Here is a 15,872-nt window from a genome sequence, read left to right as displayed (position 1 = left end):
CCACATCCATGGGTCCCATCCCCGCTCCCCCCTCCCGCTCCCGCCCCCCCTCCCCGCTCCCCCCTCCCCGCTCCCCGCTCACCGCCCCCGGTTCCCGCTTTCCCCGCGCGCGCGCCGAGGCGGGGAGGGGGCGTGGCCCGGTGGGGGGAGGGGGCGTGGCCAAATGGGAGGAGGCGTGGCCGTGCTCCGAGGAGGGGCGTGGCACCGTTCGAATTCCCCCTCCGCTGCGTCACCACAGCCCGCTGCGCCGATTGGCTCTGCTCCCTGAGGACACGCCCCTTTCCAAACGCTCTCTCCCATTGGCTGTTGCCCGGGAAGGGGGCGTGTCCCCCGGAAGCGCGCGGTAGCGGCGGCATGGCCGCCGTCCCGCCTGACTCCTGGCAACCGCCCACCGTCTCCATGGAGACCACGTAAGTACATCCCCCCCCCGGTACCGGTTATACCCCGGTACATCCCGGTTCCGGTTCACCCCGGTACCGGTTATACCCCGGTACACCCGGTTCCGGTTCACCCCGTTACCACCCTGTTCTGGTTCACCCCGGTTCTGGCTCACCCCGTTACACCCGGTTCCGGTTCATCCTCCCCGGATACCAGATACCCCATTATCCCCCATCCCATTGCCCCCCCCTTGTACCGGACAGCTCCCGGTCCCCTTCCCCATTACCAGCCAGCCTCATTACCCCCATCCCGGTTCCCCTGTGATCCCCCCCATCCCATTCCCATTCCCAGCTGTGTGTCCCCATGGGGTGACCCCATTCCCGCAGGATGGGCCCGCTGGTGTTGGAGCTGTACTGGAAGCACGCGCCCCGCACATGCAGGAACTTCGCGGAGCTCTGCCGCCGTGGCTACTACAACGGCACCAAGTTCCACCGCGTCATCAAGGACTTCATGGTGCAGGGGGGGGACCCCACCGGCACTGGTGAGCGGCACCCCCCGCCCCAGTCACCCCATCCCGGGTTCCCCCCTCTTCTGGGTGCCGCTGACCCCCTGTTTCCATCCTTTTCCCCCCTCCCCAGGCCGTGGTGGTGCCTCCATCTACGGGAAGCACTTTGAGGATGAGCTGCACCCGGAGCTCAAGTTCACCGGTGAGTGGGGAGGGCACAGCGGGACTTGTCCGTAGGGTGACGTGACCCCCGTGTCCACCAGGACCCTGTCCATAGGGCAACGTGACCCCCGTGTCCACCAGGACCTGCCCATAGAGTGACGTGACACCCAGATCTCATCCATGGCATGTCCCCCACAATGTCAGAACATTGGCCATGGGGTGGCATGCCCCCTGTGTGCCCCAAGACCCCATGCGTGGGGTGCTCTATCTGCCATGAAACCAGGTCAACCCATCCCCAAACCCCCAAACCATTAATGCCGTCATCCATCCTTCCATCCATCCCTCCATCCATCCATCATCCATCCTTCCATCCATCATCCATCCATTCATCATCCCTCCATCCATCCATCTATCATCCATCCCTCCATCCATCATCCATCCAACCATCATCCATCTTTCCATGCATCCAACCATCATCCATCCCTCCATCCATCCCTCCATCCATCCATCATCCATCCTTCCATGCATCCATCCCTCCATCCATCATCCATCCAACCGTCATCCCTCCATCCATCCTTCCTTCCATCCATCCATCCCTCCCTCCTTTCCCCCCCCAGGCGCAGGGATCCTGGCGATGGCTAATGCGGGGCCGGACACCAACGGGAGCCAGTTCTTCCTGACGCTGGCTCCGGCGCAGTGGCTGGACGGGAAGCACAGCATCTTTGGCCGGGTGAGCCAGGGCATGGCGGTGCTGGCGCGCCTCGCCATGGTGGACACCAACGCACAGGACCGGCCCCTCGATGACGTCAAGGTCATCAAGGCTTTTCCCTCGGGATAATGGGGGGCTCCAGGTCCCCCCCTGTGGAATAAAGGAGGTGGGAAGTGGAGGTGATCCCCCCCGCACACTGTGATGGGTTTTGGGGGTGGTCTCCGCGCCGTGGTTGGGTGACGCATAACAAGGGAGTGTCCACCAGAGCTGGGATATGGAGGAGCAAAAGGGGACATGGGGACCCCAAGGTCTCTGGATGGAGAGAGGGAGGGAGGGATGGATGATGGATGGATTGATGAAGGGATTGATGATGGATGAATGGATGGAGGGATGCATGAATGGATGATGGATAGATGGATGGAGGATGGATGGATGCATACATGCACGATGGATGGAGGGATGGATGGATGCATGCATGGATGAATGGATGGGTGCATGGCTGGATGTATGGATGGCAGGGATTCAGGATGGATGGATGGATGGATGGATGCATGGATGGATGATGGATGGATGGGTGGATGGATGGGTGGATGGATGCATGGATGGATGGATGGATGGATGATGGATGGATGGATGATGGATGGATGGAGGGATGGATGATGGATGGATGGAGGGATGGATGGAGGGATGGATGATGGATGCTCTACATCCATCTACATATTCTGGAGAAGGGGTTTGGGTGGTTAAAGCCCCTACATTGTGTCCCCCCCAAAGTGCCCTGGGGCCTCCCCAAGGTGATGGCTTTGGGGTGGCACGGAGGAGGTCACTACGTCATGGTGGGGACCAAGGGGGTGTTGTGTGTCCCTCAGACCTGAGGCATGGAGGGGCTCCAGGCATGGGGGGCAAAGGGGGACACAGAGACCCCAATGTCCTCCCAACCTCTGGGGTCGGGGGGTTCAGCCCCCACCATGTGGGACCCCCATCATGTCCCATAGGGGGTGGCAGGATCCCCTCAAAATCTGCCCCCCCCATGGGTTCTTCGGGGCCCTTTGGTGTTTCTGTAGGACCTACAATAACCCCTGGGCTGCAGCAGCCCCACCAAGTATGGCTCCCAGTGTGCCCAGTGCCCCCAGTACAGTGCTGGGGGTGGGGAGGGGGGGCTACTGGTGGCTACTGGGGACTACTGGGAGGTCCTGGGGGGCTCCTGGGTCTACTTGGGGGTCTGCTGGGTGTTCCTGGGAGCCAATGGGAGGTACCGAGGAGCTGCTGGGAGCCAATGGGAGCTCCTGGGGCGGTACCGAGGGGGTGGCGGGGGGGGAGGGAGTGTGGGGGGGGCTCTGGAGGTGCCGGTGCCCGGGGCCGGTGCTCGGAGCGGGACGCGGCTCGCGCCATGGCGGGGCTGGGGAGCCCCGAGCCCGGCAGCGACCCCGGGCCCGCCACGCGCGTGGAGCTCACGGTGTCCTGCAGGTAGCGGGGGCGGCGGGGGGGGAGCGGGGAGCGGGGGAACAGCCGGGGGCGGGACCGCGGGGGGGGAGCGGGGGCAATGGGGGGAGTGGGAGCACTGGGGGGGCAATAGGGTGCAATGGGCTGCACGGGGGGGAGTAGGGGGTACTGGGGACACTGGGAGGCAATGGGGGCACTGGAAAGCACTGGGGTGCAATGAGGGGCACTGGGAGGCAATGGGGGGAGTGGGAGCACTGGGGTGCAATGAGGGGCACTGGGGTGCACGGGGGGGAGTAGGGGGTACTGGGGACACTGGGGTGCAATGGGGAGCACTGGGAGGCACTGAGAGGCAATGGGGGCACTGGGAAGCACTGGGGTGCAATGAGGGGCACTGGGAGGCAATGGGGAGAGTGAGGGTACTGGGGACACTGCGGTGCAATGGGGGCACTGAGAGCACTGGAGTGCAATGGGGGTCACTGGGAAGCACTGGGGTGCAAAGGGGCACTGGGAAGCAGTGGGGGGCACTGGGAAGCACTGGGGTGCAATGGGGGTCACTGGGAAGCACTGGGGTGGAAAGGGGCAGTGGGGGGCACTGATAAGCAGTGGGGGGCACTGGGAAGCACTGGGGTGCAATGGGGGGAGTGGGGGGCCCTGGGAAGCACTGAGGGAACTGGATCCTGCGGGGCACTCAGAGGTGGGGGCACTGGGGGGGATGTGGGGGGCACTGGGGGATGCACTGGGGCAAATGGGGGGCTTTAGGGGGGGCATGGGGGGAATGGGGGGCTCTGGGAGAGGGTGCGGGAGCACCGGGAAGCACTGGGGGGCACTGAGGGTGGGTGCGGGGGCACTGGGGACAGGGGGTGCATGGAGGGGGCACCGCAGGGGCCGGGTTATGGGGTTGCCAGGGTGCCCCTGCGGGCCGGGTTTGGGGTGTCCCTGGTTCGCGGCCACACTGGGTGCTCCCGACTGCTCCGGCTGCCCCCCAGCGGCTCCTGTGGCTGCTCCCATCCCTTCCCAGTGGGACCAGAGCGAATCCTGGTGGTTGGGTGCTGCAGTGGGGGGGGAACAAGGAGCAGGGACCCCCCCAACTGCACCCCTGGCACATGGCGTGCACCTGACACGTGTCACCATGGTTGTGCACCCCTGACACGTGTCACCATGGCTGTGACACCCTGACACGTGTCACCATGGTTGTGACACCCTGACACGTGTCACCATGGCTGTGACACCCTGACACGTGTCACCATGGTTGTGCACCCTGACACGTGTCACCATGGTTGTGACACCCCGACACGTGTCACCATGGCTGTGACACCCTGACACATGTCACCATGGCTGTGACACCCCGACACGTGTCACCATGGTTGTGCACCCCTGACGCATGTCACCATGGTTGTGACACCCCGACACGTGTCACCATGGCTGTGACACCCTGACACGTGTCACCATGGTTGTGCACCCTGACACGTGTCACCATGGCTGTGACACCCTGACACGTGTCACCATGGTTGTGACACCCTGACACGTGTCACCATGGCTGTGTACCCCCGACACGTGTCACCATGGTTGTGCACCCCTGACACGTGTCACCATGGTTGTGCACCCTGACACGTGTCACCATGGCTGTGACACCCTGACACGTGTCACCATGGTTGTGCACCCCTGACACGTGTCACCATGGTTGTGACACCCCGACACGTGTCACCATGGCTGTGACACCCTGACACGTGTCACCATGGTTGTGCACCCTGACACGTGTCACCATGGCTGTGACACCCTGACACGTGTCACCATGGTTGTGACACCCTGACACGTGTCACCATGGCTGTGTACCCCCGACACGTGTCACCATGGTTGTGACACCCTGACACGTGTCACCATGGCTGTGACACCCTGACACGTGTCACCATGGTTGTGCACCCCTGACACGTGTCACCATGGTTGTGACACCCTGACACGTGTCACCATGGTTGTGCACCCTGACACGTGTCACCATGGTTGTGACACCCCGACACGTGTCACCATGGTTGTGACACCCCGACACGTGTCACCATGGCTGTGACACCCTGACACGTGTCACCATGGTTGTGCACCCCTGACACGTGTCACCATGGTTGTGACACCCCGACACGTGTCACCATGGCTGTGACACCCTGACACGTGTCACCATGGTTGTGCACCCTGACACGTGTCACCATGGCTGTGACACCCTGACACGTGTCACCATGGTTGTGACACCCCGACACGTGTCACCATGGCTGTGACACCCTGACACATGTCACCATGGCTGTGACACCCCGACACGTGTCACCATGGTTGTGCACCCCTGACGCGTGTCACCATGGTTGTGACACCCCGACACGTGTCACCATGGCTGTGACACCCTGACACGTGTCACCATGGTTGTGCACCCCTGACACGTGTCACCATGGTTGTGACACCCCGACACGTGTCACCATGGCTGTGACACCCTGACACGTGTCACCATGGTTGTGCACCCTGACACGTGTCACCATGGCTGTGACACCCTGACACGTGTCACCATGGTTGTGCACCCTGACACGTGTCACCATGGCTGTGACACCCTGACACGTGTCACCATGGTTGTGCACCCCTGACACGTGTCACCATGGTTGTGACACCCTGACACGTGTCACCATGGCTGTGTACCCCCGACACGTGTCACCATGGCTGTGACACCCTGAGACGTGTCACCATGGTTGTGCACCCCTGACACGTGTCACCATGGTTGTGACACCCTGACACGTGTCACCATGGCTGTGACACCCTGACACGTGTCACCATGGTTGTGCACCCCTGACACGTGTCACCATGGTTGTGACACCCTGACACGTGTCACCATGGTTGTGCACCCTGACACGTGTCACCATGGCTGTGCACCCTGACACGTGTCACCATGGCTGTGACACCCTGACATGGGACACATCCAGCTGGGACCCCCCAGCACGGAGCATGGACCCGATGCAGCACAGCACTCCCAGCTCACACCCGCACTCTCCGTGTCCATTCCCACAGGAAGCTCCTGGACAAGGACACCTTCTCCAAGTCGGATCCACGTGAGTGCTGGGGGGGGTCAGGGACTTTGGGGGTCATGGTGCTCCCCCCGACCCTCTGCTCCCTCCCCCCAGTCTGTGTTCTGTACATCCAGCGCCCTGGCAGCCGGCAGTGGCTGGAGGTGAGTGTCTGGAGGGATGGAGGAAGGGATGGATGGAGGGATGGAGGGATGGAAGGAGGGATGGATGGAGGGATGGATGGAGGGATGGATGGAGGGATGGATGGAGGGATGGATGGAGGGATGGAGGGATGGATGGATGGAGGGATGGAGGGATGGAAGGAGGGATGGATGGAGGGATGGAAGGAGGGATGGATGGAGGGATGGATGGAGGGATGGAGGGATGGATGGATGGAGGGATGGAGGGATGGAAGGATGGAAGGAGGGATGGATGGAGGGATGGATGGATGGATGGATGAGGGATGGAGGGATGGATGATGGATGGATGGATGGATGGAGGGATGGATGGATGGATGGATGGAGGGATGGATGGATGGATGACGGATGGATGGATGGATGGATGGATGATGGATGGATGGATGGATGGATGGATGATGGATGGATGGATGGATGATGGATGGATGGATGGATGGAGGGATGGATGGATGGATGGATGGAGGGATGGATGGATGGATGACGGATGGATGGATGGATGGATGGATGATGGATGGATGGATGGATGGATGGAGGGATGATGGGTGGATGCATGATGGATGGATGCATGATGGATGGATGCATGATGGATGGATGGATAATGGATGGATGGATGGAGGGATGGATGGAGGGATGGAGGGATGGATGGATGGATGGATGGATGGATGGATGGATGGAAGGAGGGATGGATGGATGGAGGGATGGATGGATGGATGGATGGATGGATGATCGTGGATGATGGATGGATGATGGATGGATTGGTAGTGGACAGCTGGCACAGCCAATCACATGTTGGGGTGCCAGCCAGCTGGCCTATCATAAGCATGTGGAGGTCATGGTCAATCAGCATGTTGGGGTGCTGGCCAACCAGCCAATCAGCATGTTAGATGCCAACCTATCAGCATGTTGGGGTGCCAGCTGCCTGGCCATTCAACATGCGGGTTGTCTGGCCAATAAGCATGTTAGATTTTGGCCAACCAGCCAATCAGCATGTTGGGTTGCCAGCCAGTTAACCCATCACCAGTGAGCAACCAGCTTGCTGGGGTGCTAGCCAATCAGCTTTCTGGGGTGCAGCCATCCAGCCTATCAGGACAGTGGGGATCATGTTGGGGTGCTGGGCAGCTGACCAATCAACTGCCAGCGGGCAGGCAGCCGGCCAATGAGCTCTCAGCCTGGCTGTGCGCAGGGAGGGGACACTCGGGGACACCCCGGGTGCCGCGGCCCCCCCGCTGCCTCCCGCCCCCCGCAGGCTGTAATTAAGCCTCTGGTTAATTACGGGCTCCGGGCGCTGATGGGCGGGGGGGGCGAGCAGGGCTCGGGGCCGGCCCCAGTGGGGACAAAGGAGCACCTGGGCCCGTCCTGCCCCTGTCACACGTGGCCCCGGCTCCATCCCCTGTGTGCAGACGGCTCCGTGCCCGTGTCCCTGCGTGCCCACATCCCCCTGACACCCGGTGTCCCCATGGCCTCCCCTGCCCCCCCCGGTGTTCCCATGGCCCCGTGCCTGTGTCCCCAGTTCGGCCGCACCGAGGTCATCGACAACTCCCTGAACCCCGACTTCCTGCACAAGTTCGTGCTCGACTACTTCTTCGAGGAGAAGCAGAACCTTCGCTTCGACCTGTGAGTGTGCCCATCCTGTCACATCCCATCCCATCCCGTGCCATCCCATCCTGTCCCGTCCCATCCCATCCCGTCCCCATTCCGTCCCATCCCATCTCATCCCATCCCATCCCATCTCATCCCATCTCATCCCATCCTCATCCCATCCGTGTCCCCATCCCATCCCATCCCATCCCTGTCCCCATCCCGTCCCATCCCATCCCATCCCGTCCCATCTCATCCCATCCCTGTCCCCATCCCATCCTCATTCCTATCCCATCCCATCCCATCCCGTCTCATCCCATCCCCATCCCTGTCCCATCCCATCACATCCTGTCCCTGTCCCCATCCCATCCCCATCCCTGTCCTCATCCCATCGCATCTCAGTCCCATCAAATCCCATCCCCATCCCTCTCCCCATCCTATCTCCATCCCATCCCTCTCTCATAGCCATCTCATCTCCATCCCCATCCCCATCCCCAACCCATTCACATTCCATCCCGATCCCCATCTTGTCTCCATCCCCACCCCTGGCCCCGCTGCCGTGGTCCCTGCTCTGCCCCCAGGTACGATGTGGACTCCAAGAGCCCCGACCTCTCCAAGCACGTGAGTGGGGACCTGGCCCCGCTCCCCCATTCCCTGGATCCAGGCCAGGCCCAGTCCGTGCTGATCCGGTGCCTCCGCAGGACTTCCTGGGCCAGACCTTCTGCACCCTGGGCGAGATCGTGGGCTCGGCCGGCGGCCGCCTCGAGAAGCCACTGACGTGAGCCCCCCCCGTGCCCTCAGTCCCATGGGGAACCCCTCACCCCCCTCCCCATTCCCAAGGGATTATCCCAGGGTGTCCCTGCAGGATGGGCGCTGCCACCACGCGTTCCCGGGGCAGGAAACCAGCTCCGGCGCTCTCCAATGGGTGAGTTTGGGGGTTTCCCATCCTGGGGGGGGGGTCACTGTGAGGGGCCCCCCCCTCATATCCCCCCCCCCCGGCAGCGGCATTCCCGGGAAGAGCTGCGGCACCATCATTGTCCTCGCCGAGGAGCTGGGCAACTGCCGGGTGAGAGTCAGCGCTGGGGACAGTGGGGATGGGGGGGACACCCCCATTTTGGGGGGGGCTGAGCCCCCTTAGTGCGGAAGAGGATGCTCAGAGCTGACCTGTCCCATGGGGCCGGTGTCCCTCTGCCCCCCCCCCATCCTGCAGTGTCCCCAAGGGGGTGGCACCCAATGACACCTCCTCCCCGCAGGACGTGGCCACGCTGCAGTTCTGTGCCAATAAACTGGACAAGAAGGATTTCTTTGGCAAATCCGACCCTTTCCTCGTGTTCTACCGCAGCAACGAGGATGGGACGTGAGGGACACCCCGAGACGCGGGGAACCCCCCTAACCCCATCCCTGGACCACCCCTGAGCCCCATCCTGGAACATTCCCAACCCCATTCCAGGACCCCCTCAAACCCCATCCTGGGACCCTCCCAAACCCCATTCCAGGACCCCCCCTAACCCTCCCCGGGACCCCCCCAAACCCCATCCTGGGACTCCCCTAACTCTATCCCAGGACCCCCCCAAACCCCATCCCGGGACCCCCTGAACCCCATCCCAGGACCCCCCAAACCCCGTCCCGGGACACCCCGAACCCCATCCCGGGACCCCCTGAATCCCATCCCGGGACCCCCCGAACCCCATCCCGGGACTCCCTGAATCCCATCCCGGGACACCCCGAACCCCATCCCGGGAACCCCCAAACCCCATCCCGGGACCCCCCGAACCCCTTCCCGGGACCCTCTGAACCCCATCCCGGGACCCCCTGAACCCCATCCCAGGACCCCCCAAACCCCATCCCAGGACCCCCCGAACCCCTTCCCGGGACCCCCTGAACCCCATCCTGGGACCCCCGGCTGCGACCTCCCCACTGTCCCCATGGGCAGCTGGGGCTGGGGGTGCCCGGTCCGGTCTCTGTGGGGATGGGGGGGGTTTGGTCACCACCATGGGGTGAGCGCGGTGCCCCCCCAGGTTCACCATCTGCCACCGCACGGAGGTGGCGCGGCAGACGCTGACCCCGGTGTGGGCAGCGTTCGACATCCCCGTGCGAGCGCTCTGCAACGGCGACCACGACCGGTGAGCGGCGGCACGGCACCCGATGGCACCCAATGGCACCCAATGACACCCCAATGACACCCCAATGGCACCCCAATGGCACCCAATGACACCCCAATGACACCAAATGACACCCAATGGCACCAAATGACACCCCAATGGCACCCCAATGGCACCCAATGACACCCCAATGGCACCCCAATGGCACCCAATGACACCCCAATGACACCCCAATGGCACCCCAATGGCACCCAATGACACCCCAATGGCACCCCAATGGCACCAAATGACACCCAATGGCACCCAATGACACCCCAATGGCACCCCAATGGCACCCAATGACACCTCAGTGGCACCAAATGACACCCGATGGCACCCAATGACACCCCAATGGCACCCCAATGGCACCCTGATGACACCCGAGAGACACCCCAGAGGTACCCAATGACACCTCAATGACACCTCAATGACACCCCAGAGCCCCCCACGAGCCACCCCTGGGCTGTGGGTGTCGTCCCCCCCCCCGCCGCGGTGTCACCCTGGTGCTGGCTCAGCATCACCGGGCGTTGCCGTGGCAACGGGGGATGAAAAGAGCCTGAGGAGGAGGAAAAGGTCCCCTGGGGGTGACAAAGGAGCCCATGGGGACCCCACTACCCCCAGGGTGTGGGTCAGGGCCACCAGGTGACCCCCATGTCCTGCAGGACCATCAAGGTGGAGGTGTACGACTGGGACCGCTCTGGCAGGTGAGCCCTGGGGTGCCCATGTGGGGACTCCTCTGGCTCCAGCCTGGCCCCCCCCGGCCCATGGCCCCCCTCGCCCCACAGCCACGACTTCATTGGGGAGTTCACCACCAGCTACCGTGAGCTGGCGCAGGGAGAGCGCGGCCTCAACGTGTATGAGGTGAGCGGGGGCACCCATGGGTGCCATAGGGCATGGGGTGCATGGTGTACCCATGGGTGCCATGGTGCCCATGCTGTTCCTATGTGTGTTATGGTCCCTTGGGTCCCTACGCTGCACCCATGGGCTTTACGGTCCCCAAGTGCCACAGCCCCTGTCCTGCACCCCCGGGTGCCGCACCTCTGCACTGCACCCCCCCTTCACCCCAGGGTGCTGCAGCTCCTCCTGTTCCCCCCCCAGGTGGTGAACCCCAAGAAGAAGCTGAAGAAGAAGAAGTACCTGAACTCGGGCACGGTGAGGATGGGGTGACACAGGGTGATGGTGACACAGACACGGTGATGGGTGATAGTGACACAGGGGTGATGGTGATGGTGACACAGGGTGATGGTGACCCAGGGGTGATGGTGATGGTGACACAGGGTGATGGTGACACAGGGGTGATGGTGATGGTGACATGAGGGTGATGGTGACACAGACACGGTGATGGTGATGGTGACACAGGGTGATGGTGACACAGGGGTGATGGTGATGGTGACACAGGGGTGATGGTGATGGTGACACAGGGTGATGGTGACACAGGGGTGATGGTGATGGTGACACAGGGTGATGGTGACACAGGGGTGATGGTGATGGTGACACAGGGGTGATGGTGATGGTGACACAGGGTGATGGTGACACAGGGGTGATGGTGATGGTGACACAGGGTGATGGTGACACAGGGGTGATGGTGATGGTGACACAGGGGTGATGGTGATGGTGAACAGGGTGATGGTGACACAGGGGTGATGGTGATGGTGACACAGGGTGATGGTGACACAGGGGTGATGGTGATGGTGACATGAGGGTGATGGTGACACAGACACGGTGATGGTGATGGTGACACAGGGGTGATGGTGATGGTGACATGAGGGTGATGGTGGTGACGCTGCTCCCTGCAGGTGACGCTTTTGTCCTTCTCAGTGGAGTCCGACCCCAGCTTCCTGGACTACATCAGGGGCGGGTAAGCCAGGCTGGGAGGGGAGGACCTGGCCCCATCCACACCCCATGGACCACGGGGGGTCCCGATCCCTCCCCTGTGTGCTGAGGGGGGCAGAACTCACCCCATGGAGGCCTAGGGCTCACAGAGCCCCCAGTGTTCTCAATCCCCCCCAGGACCCAGCTCAACTTCACCGTTGCCATCGACTTCACTGCGTCCAACGGTGAGCGGGGGCTGCAGTCGGGGGGGTGTCAATGGGGCGTCGGGGCCCATGTGACCCCCCCAAACCCCGCACAGGGAACCCGTCCCAGCCCACGTCCCTGCACTACCTGAGCCCCTACCAGCTCAATGCCTACACCATGGCCCTCAAGGCGGTGGGGGAGATCATCCAGGACTACGACAGCGACAAGATGTTCCCTGCGCTGGGCTTCGGAGCCAAGATCCCGCCGGATGGGCGCGTGTCCCACGAGTTCCCATTGGTGAGAGGCTCCCGCGGGAGGCGGGATGGGGCCGGGATGCGGTGACGTCACCGGGGGGGTCCCTGCGCCGCAGAACGGGGATGTGGAGAACCCGGCGTGCCACGGCATCGAGGGCGTGCTGGAGGCCTATCACCGGAGCCTGCGCTGCGTCCAGCTCTACGGGCCCACCAACTTCGCCCCCGTCGTCAACCACGTGGCGCGGTACGGGATGGGGGTGTGGGGTATGGGATACGGGGTGTGGGGTATGGGATATGGGATATGGGGTATGGGATATGGGATACGGGGTGTGGGGTATGGGGTATGGGATATGGGGTATGGGATATGGGATACGGGGTATGGGATATGGGGTGTGGGGTATGGGGTATGGGATATGGATATGGGATACAGGATATGGGATAAGGGGTGTGGGATGTGGGGTGTGGGTACAAGATATGGGGTCTGGGTGTTGTGCCCACCTCGGGTCCCTCCCCGACCCCTGACTGGTCACTCCCAGCGCGGCGGCCGCGGTGCTCGATGGCTCCCAGTACTTCGTGCTCCTCATCATCACCGACGGCGTCATCTCGGACATGGCGCAGACCAAGGAGGCCATCGTCAACGTGAGGGGCTCGGGGTGTCCCCAGTGGGGTGCAGCACCCAGGGGTGCCAGGGTGAACCGGGCCTGATGGTCCCATGGGATGCTCATCGTGGCCAAAGCCTGGGGTGCCCATCATGGTCCTGGGGGCAGGATGCCCATCGAGATCCCAAGGGAAGGACACCCAGGATTGGGGTGGTCCTGGGATGTCCATCATGGGCCAGGGCATGGAATACCCATTGTGGCTGAAAAGTGAGGTGCCCATCATGATCCCAGAATGCTCATTATGACCCCGGGATGCTCATCATTGTCCTGGGATGCCCATCATGGTCCTGGGATGCTCATCATGATCCCGGGATGCCCATCATGATCCCAGGATGCTCATCATGATCCCGGGATGCCCATCATGATCCTGGGATGCTCGTCATGATCCCGAGATGCTCATCATGATCCTGGGATGCCCGTCATGATCCCGGGATGCCCATCATGATCCCGGGATGCCCATAATGATTATGGGATGCCCATCATGATCCCGGGATGCCCATCATGGTCCTGGGATGCCCATAATGATTATGGGATGCCCATCATGATCCCAAGATGCTCATCATGGTCCTGGGATGCCCATCATGATCCCGGGATGCCCATAATGATCACGGGATGCCCATCATGATCCCAAGATGCTCATCATGGTCCTGGGATGCCCATCATGATCCCGGGATGCCCATAATGATCACGGGATGCCCATCATGATCCCAAGATGCTCATCATGGTCCTGGGATGCCCATCATGATCCCGGGATGCCCATAATGATCACAGGATGCCCATCATGATCCCAAGATGCTCATCATGATCCCAAGATGCCCATCATGATCACGGGATGCCCATCATGATCCCAAGATGCTCATCATGATCCCAAGATGCTCATCATGGTCCTGGGATGCCCATCATGATCCTGGGATGCTCATCATGATCCCGGGATGCCCATCATGATCCTGGGATGCTCGTCATGATCCCGAGATGCTCATCATGATCCCGGGATGCCCATCATGGTCCTGGGATGCCCATCATGATCCCGGGATGCCCATAATGATCACGGGATGCCCATCATGATCCCAAGATGCTCATCATGATCCCAAGATGCCCATAATGATCACGGGATGCCCATCATGATCCTGGGATGCCCATCATGGTCCTGGGATGCCCATCATGATCCCGGGATGCCCATAATGATCACGGGATGCCCATCATGATCCCAAGATGCTCATCATGATCCCAAGATGCCCATAATGATCACGGGATGCCCATCATGATCCCGGGATGCCCATCATGATCCCGGGATGCCCATCATGATCCCAGGCACAGGAATCCCACCATGGCCCAGCCGTGAGGCTCCCATCCCCACCCCCCCGGGTGATGAAGCCGATGCTGCTCTCCCGGGGGGGGTCTCTGAGCTCAGTGTGGGTCCCCCCCAGGCCGCCGCGCTCCCCATGTCCATCATCATCGTGGGGGTCGGCCAGGCCGAGTTTGATGGTGAGTGGGGGGGGCCAACAAGGCCCATGTGTGGTTATGGGGGGGGTTAATGGGGTCCCACCTGGGGTGACCCCCCCCCATCGGCAGCCATGGTGGAGCTGGATGGCGACGACATCCGCGTGTCCTCCCGCGGGAGGGTGGCTGAGAGGGACATCGTGCAGGTACCGCTCTCCCTGCCCCACATCAGCCCCATTGGTACCAGGGTGATGGGAGGGGAAGGGCATGGGGGAGGACATTGGGACATGGGGGGGGCAGTGGGATTACAGGATATAATGGGATATGGGGGTGCGCTGGGACATGAGCGGGAGCACTCAGTGGGGGGTGCATTGAGACATGGGGGACACTCAATGGGGTGCACTCAATGCGGGAGCACTCAATGGGGGGCACTCAATAGGGGAGCACTCAATGGGGAGCACTCAATGGGGGGCACTCAATGGGGTGCACTCAATAGGGGAGCACTCAATGGGGGGCACTCAATGGGGAGCACTCAATGGGGGGGTCACCCCCTGGCCCTGGGCTCCTATCCCCGTGTCCCCCCCCCAGTTTGTGCCGTTCCGGGAGCACGTGGCCGCGGGGGGGGGCGCTGTGCGCTCCATGGCGCGCCTGGCGCGCGCGGTGCTGGCGGAGGTCCCCCCCCAGCTCCTGTCCTACATGAAGGCCAAAGGCATCAGCCCCGGGCCCGCGTCCCCCCCGCAGTGACCCCCCCCCATTCCCGGCCATTCCCGGCCCCTTGCCCTCTATTTCCATGGATAAAGCATCAGGATCCTGCCCCCCCCATCAATCACCTACTGGGGGGATCGCCCCACGCTGGCACAGTGCTGAGCGGGTATCCTGCCCCCCCAAAGAAAGGGAAAGGGGTCCTCAGTTTCGCCTCCCTCCCCCCACAGAGCACATAAACAGGGACCCCCAAGTGTGGGGTCCCCTCTGGTGACATCCAGAGCATCCCCACGGGTGACAGATGGCGCCCCCCCCAGCCCCATAGACACCGCCTAGCCCCATGGACACCCCCCAGCCCCATAGACACCCCCTAGCCCCATGGACACCCCCCAGCCCCATAGACACCCCCCAGCCCCATGGACACCCCCCAGCCCCATAGACACCCCCCAGCCCCATAGACATCCCCTAGCCCCATGGACACCCCCCAGCCCCATAGACACCCCCTAGCCCCATGGACACCCCCCAATCCCACAGACAGCCCCATGGACACCCCCCAGCCCCATAGCTATCCCCAGCCCCATGGACACCCCCACCCCCATAGACACCCCCCACCACTATGGACACCCCCAGCCCCATAAACCCCCCCAGCCCCATAG

At 62.4% G+C, this 15,872-nt stretch overlaps 2 protein-coding genes across 2 annotated transcripts; both read left to right on the top strand.

The window, feature by feature from the left end:
• Nucleotides 1-354: 354 nt before the first annotated feature.
• PPIL1 (peptidylprolyl isomerase like 1) lies at nucleotides 355-1,883 on the top strand (the record flags this gene model as incomplete). The annotated part of the gene is made up of 4 exons (XM_080632878.1): nucleotides 355-410; nucleotides 765-919; nucleotides 1,017-1,085; nucleotides 1,663-1,883. 4 exons carry the CDS (start codon nucleotides 355-357, stop codon nucleotides 1,881-1,883), a joined length of 501 nt encoding a protein of 166 aa, XP_080489004.1.
• Nucleotides 1,884-3,144: 1,261 nt separating this feature from the next.
• On the top strand, nucleotides 3,145-15,455 carry LOC308229079 (copine-5-like; the record flags this gene model as incomplete). The annotated part of the gene is given in 23 exon segments (XM_080632891.1): nucleotides 3,145-3,221; nucleotides 6,234-6,274; nucleotides 6,347-6,393; nucleotides 7,937-8,040; nucleotides 8,586-8,625; nucleotides 8,706-8,782; nucleotides 8,870-8,929; nucleotides 9,007-9,070; nucleotides 9,258-9,361; nucleotides 10,023-10,127; nucleotides 10,808-10,849; nucleotides 10,931-11,006; nucleotides 11,244-11,297; nucleotides 11,942-12,003; nucleotides 12,156-12,202; nucleotides 12,277-12,458; nucleotides 12,532-12,659; nucleotides 12,952-13,054; nucleotides 14,502-14,559; nucleotides 14,647-14,720; nucleotides 15,103-15,243; nucleotides 15,245-15,385; nucleotides 15,447-15,455. Coding segments are annotated over 23 exon segments (1,836 nt in total).
• Between the last annotated feature and the right edge of the window lie 417 nt (nucleotides 15,456-15,872).

This window comes from Psittacula echo (assembly GCF_963264785.1).
Source record: "Psittacula echo genome assembly, chromosome: 22".
NCBI lineage: Eukaryota > Metazoa > Chordata > Aves > Psittaciformes > Psittacidae > Psittacula > Psittacula echo.
The sequence above is the reverse complement of the archived record's forward strand: the minus strand, read 5'-3'. Positions and strand labels throughout refer to the sequence as shown.